General features: G+C 38.0%; 1 protein-coding gene across 2 annotated transcripts; it reads right to left on the bottom strand.

Moving 5' to 3' along the window:
• Positions 1-208: 208 nt before the first annotated feature.
• On the bottom strand, positions 209-7,862 carry CLDND1 (claudin domain containing 1). Of its 2 annotated transcripts, none has more exons than XM_045540420.1 (5): positions 7,679-7,862; positions 5,947-6,256; positions 3,714-3,824; positions 1,801-1,938; positions 209-1,632 (listed from the first exon to the last, which is right to left on the bottom strand). In XM_045540420.1, the coding sequence occupies exons 2-5, from the start codon at positions 6,236-6,238 to the stop codon at positions 1,412-1,414; spliced, it is 762 nt and encodes a 253-aa protein (XP_045396376.1). In that variant the 5' UTR covers positions 6,239-6,256; positions 7,679-7,862; the 3' UTR covers positions 209-1,411. The 2 variants fall into 2 exon arrangements, with proteins under 2 accessions (XP_045396376.1, XP_045396377.1); XM_045540421.1 differs by having other exon boundaries at positions 1,801-1,896; positions 7,679-7,817.
• Between the last annotated feature and the right edge of the window lie 8,254 nt (positions 7,863-16,116).

The raw sequence follows: 16,116 nt of genomic DNA, 5'->3' as shown, positions 1-16,116 counted from the left end.
AATAAAGATTTTAGTATTTTCTAATGGGAGGAAGGGGTTTCTACATTTTCTGGAAGATAAAATAGAGACCCAAACACAGGACAAAACGATAGCCCTATAGAGTGACAATGTAGTTTCCACAGAGATTTCCATTCTGAATCCTCCACTTCCTTATCCTAAAGTGTTGAGATTTAAATCAATTCAGACACTCTATACACAATTATTTGAGTCTCTTCTCATTTTTAATTTTATTTTGTAAAAAAGACAGATTTAGGATATGGTAAGAAATTACTAAGTTACATTTTCTTAAATCTGTCAATTGCTACAGTAATGGAATAAATAAATAAGATTTGTTAAAGTTCAATGTTTATAGACATATTTATAAAAAATGACTGAATTAGAAGACATTAAATAATGTTGATACACACCAGGAAGGGATTTAGGCAAGGAAAGGCACATCATTTTACCACAAGAAATAAAGACCATAATTGGAGGTTAATGGATAGCCAAAACTTTAGATCTTGTGGTAGGTTTCCCAGCTGTGGAGGGTCATTATGGTGGAAACTTCTTTATGTACTTGGCTGGAATAAATGGATATCAGTAGGGGAATTTTACTCTGTGACCCTAATGTAAGGTTAAAAAGAAAGCACACTTTTAATAATACACCTGGTATATGAAGAGGGAAGGAGCAAAAATCCAAAATGGTTTGGTGGTACTGAAAATCCTATTAAAGAGAGTTTTAAAAAAATTAAAATAATAAAACTAACCCTCGTGTCTGGCTGAATTCTTGCAATTACAAAGTTAAAATTTAAAGTAAACACTATATTTTTCACTTCTTGTAGACAGACACAGTATAAACAGCTGCCATATTTCACCTCAGATGAAGCTATGTGTCAATGTTTAGGGAAAAGGATCATAGATAATTTCTCAATTTTATATATCTTAAATCTTTGAAAATAGCACTAATACCACTGGCTGACTGGCTATCTACAAGAGCAAAGTAAACATGAAGTTTTGACAATAAGAGGTTTCCCAAAGAAACTAAAGAGTTTGTAGTTGAACAGACAGAGTTACTTTACTTTTACTGAAAAATCTAACAGATATTAGCAGAACTTGTTTTCAGTCAATTTCCTACTGCCAATTTTCAAAAATTTGTGCCAAGTCTCTACCCATTTCTTTCTGTCTGGACTCTTCAATCTACATTAGTTTGTTTGAAAGATGGAATCACTTAGAGTAAACCACATACATTTTAGTAGTATTAAGTGCACATTTAGTGGTGTGTGTGTATAAATAAAATGGATTTTCAGAATAAAATGGTATATCCACCAAAAAAATAAAAATTAAATTAAAAACAAATGAAAGGGAGGTAAGGGTAAATGTCATTATTAAAAAAATAATAAAAATGGCAATTGTAAAGCAGGCAGCTTCCCGCTCACGCCACACGATATGCCTTCATTAAGGTATACTCTTTCCGGTTGGTGTGAGCGGCCCAGATGAAGAGAGCAGAAGCCATGAACTGTAAGGGAGCTGAGACGCAAGCCAGGCAGAAGGACCATCCAAATTCACCGGACACATTCTCAGGCAGCTCTAGTTTCTGGTGGAGTAGTTCAATTCCAGCAACGTAACAACTTACTGAGCCCAATGTACACAGACCTTGGGGGAAAATTTAGAAAACAAAACATTGGTAGGTAAAGAACACAGTGAAAAAGCTTTTCAGGGAACATGCCAGGGCAGTAATATGTGAATGTTTAAGGATCATAATTCTTTAGTCCCTAAAGAGACAGGAAGAAGCTGAAAGGTAAAAATGATGACAAGACCTACCTGCAAGGAGATGGAGAATGCCCGTGGCAATGGTGGGATACAAGCTTCGGCAAATACAAGCACAAAGTCCAATCAAAGCTCCAAAGCACATCAAACCTAAACTAACAAAAGGTAAAAGGAACTGGCAACGCCAAAGATCTGATTTTTAAAAAGAGAGAAAAAGAAAGAATAGAAATGATACCATGATTTCAGACCATTTTGCCACAAAGTCAATTTCTATCATATTCTAATGAGATCTTTTCTCAAAAGTGAGAAAGAAGTATTTTAACATTGAGGCCCCTTTTCTAAAGGGCATTGTTCAAAAGGATGCTAACTTTGTCCTGATAAAGGTGAAAGGACACTATTAACAGGTAACAATTACTGAGGGCTTTCTATATGCCATGCAATGTTTGTTCTCTACATGCTTTGTGTATTAATCCTCCCAACAACCCTACGAAGTAGGTATATTTGGCCCTGCATATCTGAGGATTCCACATCCAAGGATTCAATCATCCAGGGATCAAAAATATTTGGGGAAAAAAACCAAAAAATAATAATACAATAATAATACAAATATAAAACAATACAGTAGAACAATACAGTATTTATATAGCATTTACATTGTATTAGGTATTAGAAAGTAATCTAAAGATGCTTTAAAGTATATGGGAAGATTATATAGTTTATATGCAAATACTATACCATTTTATATAGGGTACTTTAACATCCTTGGATTTTGGTATATCTACAGGGGGTCCTGGAACCAATCCCCCAATACCAAAGGACAACAGTATTATTATTATCTCCATTTTATAATTGAGGAAAGTGAGGCAAGAGGCATAAATAACATATACAAATTAACACAGAAGTAAGTAGGAAAGCCAGGATTTAAAGCAAAAATAGTCTGGCTCTACATACAAATATTATCTTAACCCTTATTGGATCTAAAGTTAGTAACAACAAGTAAATGAATGGTGATTAGAAATGACCTGTCTGGAAGGGCTGTTGAAATGAGTATACATAAAGCACACAGCAGAGAATCTGGACTATACCAGATGCTCAATAAATGGCAATTTTAATGATCATAAATCCTTCACCAACATGGGAAAACTGATGACTTTATAAAAAAAAATCCCATTCCATTTTCAGATAATTTTAACCATTAGCAATGCATTTATATCAATCTTAACCAAATTCTGTTTTTTTGCACTGGTTTTACTTTCTGGGACTTCTTAAGTCTTTTTCCTAACTTACTTCCCCTCAAACTCTGCCAGTGATAAATTTCTTGCTATGCATTCTCATTGCAAAATTGAATACCTACGGTTTATTCAACCTTTTCTCTCATAACACAGTCATTCTTCCAGGCAAGCTCCGGCCAAGCCTCTATAGCCCTGAAAACAGAGGCTCAAATCTGAAGATAGTTTTTCATGGGCTGCCTGACGATCGAGGAATAAAACAATCCTAATACATACTCTCTTTTTTTTAAATATTTATGCTTTTGTTACTACCACCTAAGATTGGATCAATACTTTTGGCAGCACTGACACTCAGTGACTCATTTACGGCTTGCAGTCAATTTTTCACATGTGCCTATCTGAATTCAGGAAGTGTTTAATTTAAATACAAGAATTTATAATGTATACCAACTAAATTTCCTCTTAATTAAATGGGTCCATTAATAACACTTTCTGGAAGTCTGGATTCCATCATCCAACGTACTAGCTGCCACCCTAAACTTCAAATCATTTTAAATTTGGTAAGTATGTATATCTACTCTAAAATGTTATCAATAGAATAGAGTTCTTTGGGATACTGTTAGCGACCTCATTTCAAGTTGGCACTACCTACTAACTCATCTTATTCCAAAAACAGAATTCAACAAAAGATAAATAAAATTATTCCCCCAACTTTTCTGGTGAAATCAAAGTACTCACAGGTCCGAAGTAGATCAATTCCACTATTGTGGTTTCCAGGATCAACAAATTTCTCCATGAACTGCTCAGTTAATGTGAAAGCCATGCATTTTGTGACCACATCAAATGACTCTGGAACAAGAACAACAATTGCTTATTGTTTTAATTATAAACATTTAACAATAATCTCTTTCAGTAAGCATTCTCTGAAATAAAAAGTGATATAGAGAGATGTTTCCAGAGGAGTCAGCCCTGACTGACACACACGTCTCACAGACCACCAATGGACGCCACTGGTTCTCAGCAGCAGGCTGAAGACACAGGCACAAGAAAGGGGAAAAAAAGTAGGAGCAGTAAGAATGACAGAATAGATATGTAAGAAGCCTAGAAAGAAGAGGCAGGGGACAAAGACCGAAACAAATACGAACTTTGATCTTCTCCCCCAAACCTTCTCTACCAGCCATGTCCCCATCTCAGGGAACGACAATTCCATCCTTCCAGTTCCTCAAACCAGAAATTTTAGAGTTATTTTTACCAATTTACACTCCATCAGGAAATCCTAGAGGTTCTTCATTCAAAATATATTCAGAATCCAGCTGCTGCTCAGCACCACCACCCTAGTTTGAGTCATAATCATCTCCTACCTGCATTACTGCAATAGCCTCCTCACCATTCTCCCAGCTGCCTATCTGTTCTCACCACATCAGCCTGGGTGGCCAGATCATGCCTCTCCATTTCTCAATGCCCACCATGGTTCATCGTACTCCGAGTAAAAAACTGAATTCCTCATCATGCCTAAAGAGTCCTATATGATTCCCCTAACTCCCAGAGTACATCTCTGACAGCATCCCCAACTCCCCCTCCATTCCAGTTCAGCAGCTTCCTTGCTGGTCCTTGCATATTTCAGGCATGCTCCTGCCATAGGGCCTTTGCAGGTTCCTTTCAACCTAAATTATTACCGCCCCCTCAATTACCTATGTGGCCAACTCCCTCTCCTAGTCTTTACCTACATCAAGTCTTTACTCAAGCGATGTCTTCTTAATGAGGCCTATTGCAACTATCCTATTGAAAATCATAACCTAGGGCCCACCAGTATTCCCTTCCCCATATATTTCCAATCCCCTTTATTTTGTTCTCTCTTTCCATAGCACACATCACCTTCTAACATTTATTGTTTATACTATTACACAATCTGTTTATTGCCTATCACCCCTTATTAGAATGCTAGCTCCCCAGGAATAAGGATTTTTATTAATTTTTGTTTTCTTCCCTAATGTTCTCCAAGCTACAAGGCCCTGGAACATGGAAGCATGCAATAAATATTTGTTAAATGAATGACTAAATGACTGGTCAGACTACTATATCAAGCGCTCCTATACCCTCATAAATAGAATTGAACATTTTATAATGAATTTTAACCAGCTTTCTATCCTCTTTCCAAACTACTTCCTTTTCTTCATATATTAAGACATGCTAGCATCCTTTTGATGTATGGTAACTGAAGTCTGTTCTGCTAAGATTTGAATACAATTCTTTCCCACTAAGAGGCCAAGCAGTTGTAAATAAAAATAAATATAAAGTTGTTCCTTACAAAGAGCTCTAAAGCTTCCATTTTAGTAAATGGAAATTAAAATCTTCAAGTGTTAAATAAGAATACTTGCAAAATAATCTGAAAACAGCTTAGACTTTTTTTCTTTACTTCTATAATGCAAATTTTTTAACTACAAACTCTGTATCAAGATTGTTGTAAACCAGTCTCAAATATACATAGATTTAAATGCAGAGCTAGTCAAATTATATCCTCTAAGATATAGGGGGCAAATGACAGATATGTATTATAACACAGCTAACTCATAAAAGGACAATCAATTAACATTTGCTGACTTGATTTTGGATGCTAGTCCTTTTATAGCTACCATATATTTAAAGTCTTCCAGTTTACTTTTCCAACTATTTCCTTATGACATATACGAGATAAACAAAAAGTATTTTAATGAGTAAATAAGTACGAAAATTTTAAATGGCTTTCCCAAGATAAGAACAGTTATTCATCCATCTAATATTAACAAGTACCATGATAATGCATAAAAGTTGAGAAGAGAAAGTGGTAAGAAGAGGAGCTATACGTAAGATTTATTTCCTTAAGGAGAGAGAGAACCCAACCAACCCACTTATACATAATTGGTCAATCATCAGATCACTTTGTTTATTATTGAGTAGGTAAAGGAGAGAGAAGTTAAAGTAAGAGGAATACCTGTCCTTTCTGGTGGGCTATACCAATGTGTGTTTTTGGGTATGGTGATACACCGTCTCCACAATCCCACTGTGCCATTATATCGAAAAAGTGCATCATTATAAGTCTTTTCATCGGCTTCATCACTAATGAAGTCGTCCCAGATGCTTTTGTTCAAATCACTGGAATTTTCTTGAACTGGACTTCGATATTCATACCAGAAGTCTGTGCCAATCGAGGCTGCCATGTAGATGGTGGAAATGAGACTGAGCACACAAGCAATTACAAATGCTGTAGCAAAACGGTTATCCATTCTGGCATTCAGACTGCTCTGTTTAAAAGTTGAAGAAATAAGAAAAGTTAGATTTCAAGGACAAATAATAGACTTTGAAAGAAATTATCTTGAAATCACCCTTTATCCTATTCCCCATTCCTTGGTTATTTAAAGTAGTATATAATCATTAAGGAAATTTATTTTACAAAAGCAAGCATGTTCTTAATTTAATTTAAAGCAAAACTTATTCTCATAAGAGTACTTATTGAATGCTCACATACCCAGGATGCTACGGAGACAGAGGTCTTGTTCTCTAGTCTATCACCTGCATACTAAAACAGACAACACTGAAAAGGACATACACATTACAAATACAAACAACAGACATGCCCATGGTCAGCAGTGCACACATTTTTAACTACAGACTGAATTTTTACACAAGTTGCAGAGCATTAAGCGTTCTGGTTTTGAGTGTGAAAAAGGCATAGGAAAAGGAAGCAGTGGAAATCAGCTCCTCCCAGTTTCCTCCGAAGAGGGAAGTCTCCTAAAACAAGGGTAAGAGTCAGGACCTATTTGGAAGACAGAGTTGAAGATGTTTGTTAGCCCCGAGGGAAAGGTTGTTCTAGGCATATGGAATAGCAACCAGAATAATAACATGTAATAATGCTAGATATCAATCTCCCCCTAATCCATTAAAGCTAAGCCAAGCTTCTTAACGCTGCCAAATTCTTCACTCCTATCTACTCTCCCCATTCCTTATACTTCCGAACCTCCTCAGCTGCAACCTCACCTCGCTCTATCCCTAAATCCTAAAGTGCAACGTATGTCCACAAAAACTAAACGATCCCTCCTCAGAGGAAAAACTCTAAACTAGGCAAAATATGAACACTCCCAAGGCGTGAACGGGCTCAACAGCAGTAGTAAATGGCCGCAGTGAAATGACTCAAGGCGGATCACGCTGAGTCAAATACTGGACTGGAAGCACACACCGTGATGCACTGAACACCCTACAAGGTGCACTAAAACAGGATCGCAAACTGGGGTTGCTGAGTTTGTTAGATGGGAAGTGACTCAGTAAAGATGAGGGCAATTACAATAATTAACGATAACTCAAGTTGTTGGGTTTGTATTTTTTTTTTTTTAAATCCCCCTTCATTCTGGTGCTCTCAAATGACCTTAAAAGGTCCCAGCGCCAGGACCCGCGGCCGGTCCCAGCCGGACGCCAGCCGCCGTCAGCTCGCGGGCCGCACACACTGCGGGGCCGGGGCAGGCCGGGGCCGGGGCGGGGCAGCCCTACGCGACCCCCAGCCAGGGGCCCCGGGTGCCCACTCAGGCCCCCCCAGCCCGTCGGGCAGGACAACCCCCGCCGCTCAGAGCCCGCCAGCCCCGACCGCGCACGGGAGGGGTCCCTCGTCAAACTGCCAAGAACGCCACACAGCTCCGCGACCCCAGCCCAGCGACGCCGCCCCGCTCACTCACCGCCCATCCTCTTGCTCCACCAGCTTCACCCTCCAGCTCAGACCACAGCACCCTACTCTCCCCGCGCCTCCTCTGACGCACTTCCCTGCAGAGCCCGCCCCCTCCATGACTCCCGCGCCTCCGCCTCCGCCTCCACCCAGGGCCGGGCTGCGGCCCGCCGCCGAGGGGGCTTGTGGGAGTTGTAGGAGGGCTGGGAGCAAAGCTGCCACCGGCGACGGCGGCGGGCATGCCTGGCGCCCGCGCGGCGCATTGTGGGGGATGTAGTTCCGCTCCCGAGGGCAGGTCGGTGCGCAAAAGTGAGGTCTGGATTGATGGATTCCTTTATGTTAAGAATGAAGGGACAAAGGTCCGGAAAGTAAGGTGGCCTGCCTGCAGTCACAGCTAGTCCGTGATTGTGACCTGTACAATTGAGGTCTGGGTTTCAGGCCTGTGCTCTCGCTATTACACCATGCTGCCTCTAAATATAAGTGTAAATGAATACGAATGGGATTCTACTTTTGAAACCTTAACCCTGAGGTTGAAACCTAACCGCCTGAGCTCCGCGCCCCTGGCCGTGGAAAAAAGGTCTTCCATGAAAGTGAGGAACCAGGCTGCACAGCGAGAGGTGAGCAGCTGTCCAGCAAGAGAAGCTTCATCTGTATTAACAGCCGCTCCGCATGGCTCGCATCACCGCCTGGGCTCTGCCTGCCCCCGCCCAACCCGACCCCTTGGAAAAATTGTCTTCTATGAAACCGGTCCTTGGTGCCAAAAAGGTTGGGGACCACTGCTGACCCATTTTTTCCCCTCTCCCGCAACCTCCTTCTCATTGGAGCAGAGAGTCTTTCTGGTTTTCTTGCTTAAGTTTAGATTAAGAAGGATGTGGCCTGGAAGACAGTACCCATCTAAAATGCAATCACATTGTTTGGGTTTCATAAAATTTATGTTTGTGGCTAGCTTTTTCTATGACAAGTGATATTAGTTTTCTATTGTAATAATGTCAAGTTTGCTTTTAAAATAAATTTCAATTAATTTAAAAACTATTAATAATACTGAGGATACCAGATATGTAAAAAATGTGAATAAAAAATTGAGAACATTGTATGAAAAAGACTGAAGTTTGGGGAACATTACCTTAAGTAGATAAGGTCATGGAGCGCATGGGAGATTGCAGATGACTGTGTGGCACACAGGTAACAGCATGATTCTAAACCCTCAAGTATTGCACAGAAGTTCGTGGACAGGAAGCAGGGACTTCTTAGCAATAACATGTGTGGACGTATAAACCTAGACTGGGACCAGTAAATGATGGGTTTCTCAACAGATACTTATAGAAACAGCTGACTCAAGGACCAGAGGAGCTCTAAAGACCCTACCCTACTCCTTAATGCCTTGGAATTTAGCCACTGCACAGGTGAAAGCTGGGATCCCCAAGCTGATATAAAATTTCTATAACCCTGACAAATTGAAGGCATGATATCTGTTTTTCCATCTGTAGTTTTATTTTTTTTCACCTGAGTTGGTAAACTGATATTTGTACATAGTGAATAAATAAAATAGAGTAATAGCCAAATATATCATAATATTCAAACATGACACTGGATTGATGTATAACATCTAATCAAAGAAGACTTTTGTCACAGGCACCAACTAGAGAAAGTAGTGGAGGTACACAGGCAAATTGTCAATAAGACTTGTAAATGCCTTTATGTACCAGGAAATGTCTTCATCCATTGGCTTCATTAGAAATCCCCTACTTTCAGATCCACCTCTCCACTGAGGTTCACATGGTCAATAAACCCAAGACAGAAGAAGAAACAACCTCGGTTTACAGAGAAGGGAACTGAGACCCAGGGAGAGTAACTGACTTGCTGGCAAACATGAATATTGGGGTGAGTATACTAGCCTTGTGACTTTGCACGATTCACTTTCTTTAAGCCTCAGTTGTCTTTTCTCCAAAGCATGGATGTTGACAATAGCATCTATCCCACGTGACCACTGTGAGGATTAAATGAGAAAATACATATAAAATGCCCAGCACAGGACCTAGGGCGTAGTAAAGAATCATTAAATTATTAGTACTTGCAAATATTTATTGAATGCCTATAATATTTGAGTAAGGTCAGTATAAACAGCTTTTTAAAGCTCCCCGATTCTCCCTAGAGGGTGGAAATAAGCCATTTATAGAGATAGATGCCCCTGCTCACTTCAGTGGGTTTAAGAACCTCTGGACTAATTGCCAAATGACTAGGAAAGATTTGCCAGGACCAGGATGTATCTCTGGTGTCCTTGTTTAGCCCTGCTCACAAGATGCCGGCCTGGGCACACATCGAATCCAAGTCGTTATGACTCAGGAGGTGTGTGTTTCTGGGAAGACCTGCAAAGGAGGGTGATGCTTTCACACAAGTCTGCAGAATGCCTAGAAAACACTCAGGACACATTTCTCTCACCAACTTAGTGTGAACCTGGAAGTGGCTGCGTGTTTGAGGTTTTGACCACTATGAACCCCTCAGTACAAAGGACACGATATGCCTCATCACACCCAGTTCTACCAACCATACAACCATATTTCTGGTTTATCTCTGCATCTTCGGAGTTTTCTCATTTCTAGTTACGCTTGCTTTTTGTGTGAGTTGGTAAAATAAATCCTTAATTAATCAATGGAGCAAAATTTCTACTTCTGTTTCTTTGTTGTTTGGGAAACGTTAGCTGGCCTCACATCTTTTGACAAATGTTAAAGATGATTCAGTGCAACCGCATACAGATTATGGAATTTAGGTTTAAAAGCAAAGTTGAACTAGGATTCTGGTTTAACTTGTTAAAGATGAGTCTAGTTTCAGCAGGAAGGCATTATAGTTATACTACATTTAAAATAAACCCAACAACTGAAAATCTAGATATTCGGATATTATAACTTACTTTTATTATGTACTTATCAAACAACTCTTCACATGAAAATTCCCTTCAATGCCAAATTCCCTAATATACAAAAATATGATTTTATTTTTTAATTGCACATTTTTAGGAACTAAAAATTGTATTAAGCAAGATATGTCTACATTATGTTTTTCTCGTGTAGTTTTGTCCTGGTTTTTTTCCTTATGAACTTTGTATTTCAGAAAGGAGGAAAATGGTAATATGTACAATACAAACTCTGGGTTCCAACCAAAAAAAAATCCTTGAAAAAAGTATCAATCTTTGAATTTCCTTGCATGTATTCACTCTAGAACAAGGACAAGGCAAATAGAAAAATGCATCTAAAACGGTTCCTTTCTTTTAGTAATTTCTGTAAAGTGCCACATATAGTAACAAATTATAGTTGTTAAGATGTCCATGTTTGTGAAGGACAGTGAAGGGACCACATGTAGATGAGAAGTTTAAATTTAAATTTTACAATCATCAGTGGGTCTTTGGTAAATGACCCCTTTCTGGGCCCTAGTGTCCTTTTTGTACTAATATCACTTGAAGCTCTAAAATTTTATGATTCATAATGCTACTGGAAGAAGAATGATGTAACAACAAAATATGGTTGTCATAGATCCACCGAATTAGCATTTTGGGGGGGAATCCTTGTATCGTACACCTGCAGCCTAGACAATGTACAAAAAGCAGAGATAGCGGGAAATGCAGATGGCAAAGAAAAAGGAGGAAGGCTAAATGAATTCGGATTAGAAAATACACACCAACACACTCCTCGCTGTTTCAAAGATGAACAGTTATCACAGGGAAGGTAGAATTATGGAAAAAAACATTTTCTTGGTTTCCTCTAATTGTCACTTAGTGTAAAGATATACATATGGATTTGGGGCACCTCAAAAAATCTTCTCAAAAGGTTACCTTTATTTCAGATAAGAAAGTAATATGAGCAATTAATTTGATTATTAATAAACTAAAAAAAGGGAGCCTTTTTATTAATAAACTAAAAAAAGAGTCCTTTTTCCTTCTCATCACATCCTTCATATTTATTATGAGGCCATCGTGGTAGTTTCACATTAATTGGTTTGCAAATTGCTTCTGATTTAACAAGATGTGCTAAGTGAAAACATTAGTATAAGTTAACCGAAAATATATGCTTTGTTAACTTAAAAACATCTTTTCATATTTGTGATGTGATGAAGATCTCATTGAATCATCACATCATGTCGCATCCATCACAGATTGAATATAGAAAATCAAGGCTCTCCAAGAAGTTTGTAAAAGGGACTGTTTCCCTATTTATTGGAAATAACTTAAAATTCAAGCATGATTAAGCCCAGGTCTACAAACATTTACTGACTGACTGTTGCAAGCCAGACACCCTGCTGGATGCCAGGGACATCAATATAAATAAACACAATTTTTGTTATGAATAACCTAAGTCCAGATTAAATCTACTATCATGAAGAAGCCTAAAGTATTATTTTTAGAGTAGTAACATCATTGCTATCTATATAAATATTAGTTGTGAAGGGAAATAATCCAATAAATTAAGGGGGGGTGATAATAGCAAATACACGCCACTTAATTTGGCATGATATGATATTGCATTATATAGTACTAAATTCTCGGCCAGGCGCAGTGGCTGGCTGGGCGAGATGGCTCACGCCTGTAATCCTACCAGGTGGGAGAATCACTCAAGGTCAGGAGTTCGAAATTCTCCAAGTAACTGTGAGAATAAAAACTGTAAACAGTTTTCTGAAACTGGACTATTTAAATGATTATGCACTTTATATACTCAAGTAAGAAATGGACAAGAGAATGTATCTAACAAATGAATAATCACACTGTCTGACTTCTAAGATTAATGAGAAATAATTTTGTTTGCTTTGTGTTCTTTGCCATTTATTCTGGCACTTATCGGCAGAGCATTATGAACAGAAGGCTTCGTATCCAGGGATATCTTTTTGCTGGGTTATATGCATGTATATGAATCCCCACCTGATATGGTGGTTGATAAGGAAGAAGCCAAAGTAATATAAGTCCAGAGACCACAACCCAATCCGGGTGGCTATGTTCTTACTAAATCTTCAGCCCACCTGTGAAGCAGAGGCTGCAAGCCACAGCAGATAGTAATGGATTCACTTGAGCAGATGTTTCAGCGGACAAAACCTTACCCTCTCCTCATCTTCAGCATCTGATCCAGTTCTGAACATATCTCAGGAATTGGAACATAGAATAAATAGAGCTCAGAAATCTAAATTAATTCCTAAAATTTTGTGAGATCCAAGCTAAAAGACTTCCACAAAGTTCAAATTTTGAGGTAATTTTTAAACTTTTTAAAAAAATTAGCCAAAATAATAACAGCATAACATAAAATGTTAGCTAATTTATGTAAACTAGAACAGTGATTCTAAACTTTAGTTTGTATAAAAATCACCTTGGATTCCTGCTAGATAGAAGGTCCCAGACTTCATCCTTAGTGATTTTGATTCAGTAGATCTAGGACAAGGTTTAGGCATCTACAGTTCAGCAGATGTCCCAGGTGACTCTAATGTGGGTAATGTGGTCTGGTATCGACAGGTTCAAAGAAAAGGCTTTAAGAGTCCAGAAAGAACTTTAGTTGGGTAATTGGTAGGTAGAGGCTAGTAGAGAGATAACGGATGGACTCTGCCTTTAAGGTCCAGCCTATCAGCTCAGGGAGTCAGATACCAAGACAACTAACAATGTGCAATGAGATAAGAAGTACTTTACAAGCAGTATTTTTAAAGTTCTTGGGGAATACAAACGAGGAAGCAGTTATTTCTGTCAGGGAGGAAAATTAAGCGTTTTTTTCTGAAAGAACAATTCTTAAGAGGTAACACATATGCTATAATTCAGTTACTAATATTTACATCTTATTCTTTCTTTTGTCATCACCCTGTTTTTACTGTCTTTCCATATGCTTATGGAGCCCAGTGTTGCTTATGGAACCCACTGTTGCTTTTTGATCTATGTACAGGTGGTTATTTTATTGTCAGTATCTTCGTGTTTACTTCAAAGAGCATTCAAAGTCCTAAAAATGACCATTGCACCCAATTTATTTAGAACTATGACCTTCTCCACTTTAGCTAACTTTATTGTGGGCTCTGTCTTATACTAGCATTGTATCATTGTACTCTAGTACTGTCCTATGTGTTCCTTTTTTGGCTTAACACATTTAATTTGTTTTCTAATTTGGGTCCCAAGATACTGTTGATCCATGATGGATATTTTCATATTGTGGCATTCTACCATTAAATATCATATTTCAAAGTGGCCATGTATGATAAAGGAAACTACTTTGTCTATAGATGCTTCAGTAGTTTCCTAAGGAAATCAGATTTGTTTGAGATAGTTTACATCAGCAGGCCAGCAACTTTTGAAACTTCAAAGAAAATTTAAGGTCCACAGAATCCATGTACAGTCAACTGTTTCCCTTTAAAGTATGAGCATGAACTCATTTCCATTTTATAATACTTCTATGTTAAACTCTTGTGACATATCTAAGAATTAAAAAAAACTTAGACCCAGAATCAACCTTATTTTCTCAAATGCCAAAAGAACTTCTGGTTGCAGAGTACAAAATTCTAATATTAAAATTAAAGTACAATTACAAATAAAGAATATATACGATTAGTACTTTAAGACACATACACATACATGCAACACATACACATATGGATGACATGTTTAAATATTCCATTTAATCCTTTTCAAGTAAATATTGTCCTACTTCAAATTATTTGACAAAATGAATTATTCTATTAAATAATAAGGCTCACCCAGTGGGAAAGATTTCTGTCCCAGAAATGTCAAAACTGTTAATTAGTTTCTCTGATCTGCAATCTATATTTAGTGAAGGATATGCCCCTGTGAAATTAAGTGACTAGCACGGAGCAGTCAGGGACACAGGAGAAGGCAGGCGCAGGCCCATAAATCAACTCCTAAGTGACTTCCTGAGACTGTGCCAGGTCAGGGGAGTGTTCCTCCTTCCCTGACTTCAACTCACGTACGTGCCTGAGATTGAGGTGACATTAGACCACATCAGGAGGAAGAAAGGAGGGAATACAATAGGCAGGATCACTCTTTTCAATAAACTAATTACTGAGGAAATTAAAGTTCAGCAGAAAGGATTTCAAATGTTTAACGATTATATTTTCATCTACAGGAATACATTTTTCTATGTAATAGTAATATCAACCTGAAACTGGAATTTCAAAAAATACATGAGATGGAAGGAAGGAGAGAAGGAAAGGAGCGTGCAAGAGAGCCTTAAGCCACTTTGGCCAGTAAAGAATTGAAATAAATGGAGTCATTTTCAAAATTTGTTATATTTTACCATGCTCTTCATAATATAGAAGAAAACATATGAAAGAAAAATGTGATAGAATTCTTTCTGTTTTAGCCTATTTCCCAAGTGTTTTGACTACACCAAAACTCTTCCTTTTGTAGTGCCTATGCTGATATGTCTGTTGCCACGTCAGTAATTCCAAAAGAAGTTCGTTGATATCTGGAGGTACTTTACAAAAAGCCATGGCTCAAAAGCTAAAATGTCATTGCTACAAAGGTGCAATATAATGAATAGAAGATCAGAGGGGATCCAGAGTCTGAAGAAGGATAGCTGTTTGAGGCTTAGTAGAGAGAAAATCTCCTAATCAAGGATGTTAACTCGAAGAAAAGAGAGTTTCATGGGTTGAATTACTATAGCAGACAAAAGGGTAAAAATAACATAGAGTTTGTGATTTTTTTAAATCTGTGCTTATGAGCTACATAACAACAATGCCTGCAGTTAGAGCCTAATGAATTCATTCCTGCTCATAATATTGGATAACAAAAACAAGAATTTTCTGAACAAATCTAATAAACTAACATTTCCAAGGCACCAACTACATGCAAGATGCTATGCTAGTTGTAGTAGAAAATTTAAAACAACAATAATTTAAAGATATGGTCCCAGCCTTTGGGGGATTTTATTAATGAAAACTTCTGAACCAGACAGGGTCAATTAGATATGAAACGAAAGAGCCAAATAAATGACAAGGATCTCATGCCCTAATTGGAATCATGTTGTTTGCCCTAGTTGTAGACTGGTATGACTTGGGAAAGTGTCAATTCGCTCTTTACACAATTAAAGACTAATTTTCTTCATATTTCACCAATGAAGTAAATAAACAGAGTATCTTCATCATCATCATCACCTTACAATTCTAAAAGTCAAACAGTATGCTATATATGAAACAGAAGGCTTGATCAAATAAAATCTCAGTGTCAGAAAAGCAGAGGAGGTCTTAAGGTGAGAAAAACAAGTTAATTCATGTCTTCATTTCTGGACTTAAGTAAACAAATCGAACATCTTGAAGAAAGAAGTCAAAAAGCACCTCAGTTTCATGGGCAAATGCAGAAAAAGAAAACCACAACCACAACCAACCAACACTAATCAGGGTGGTGTTCCTTGTGGGCCCTTTCTGAGGATTGGTAGAAACTGCATTTTTTAATCTCTGTTTTCATGCTTGTCCGAAATCTTT

The sequence above is a fragment of the Lemur catta genome, chromosome 1 (assembly GCF_020740605.2).
Source record: "Lemur catta isolate mLemCat1 chromosome 1, mLemCat1.pri, whole genome shotgun sequence".
Classification (NCBI taxonomy): domain Eukaryota; kingdom Metazoa; phylum Chordata; class Mammalia; order Primates; family Lemuridae; genus Lemur; species Lemur catta.
Note: the sequence above shows the minus strand (reverse complement) of the source record. Positions and strands in the feature narration are given on the sequence as shown.

What these genes read in the sequence shown, in the direction of transcription:
- CLDND1 (XM_045540420.1), bottom strand. Translation starts at nt 6,238, where the DNA reads ATGGATAACCGTTTTGCTACAGCATTTGTAATTGCTTGTGTGCTCAGT. An exon ending in AATTGATCTACTTCGGACCT is followed by an intron (nt 1,939 to 3,713) that starts GTGAGTACTTTG and finishes TTTAAAAATCAG; the next exon opens with ATCTTTGGCGTTGCCAGTTC. An exon ending in CATTCTCCATCTCCTTGCAG is followed by an intron (nt 1,633 to 1,800) that starts GTAGGTCTTGTC and finishes TTTTCCCCCAAG; the next exon opens with GTCTGTGTACATTGGGCTCA.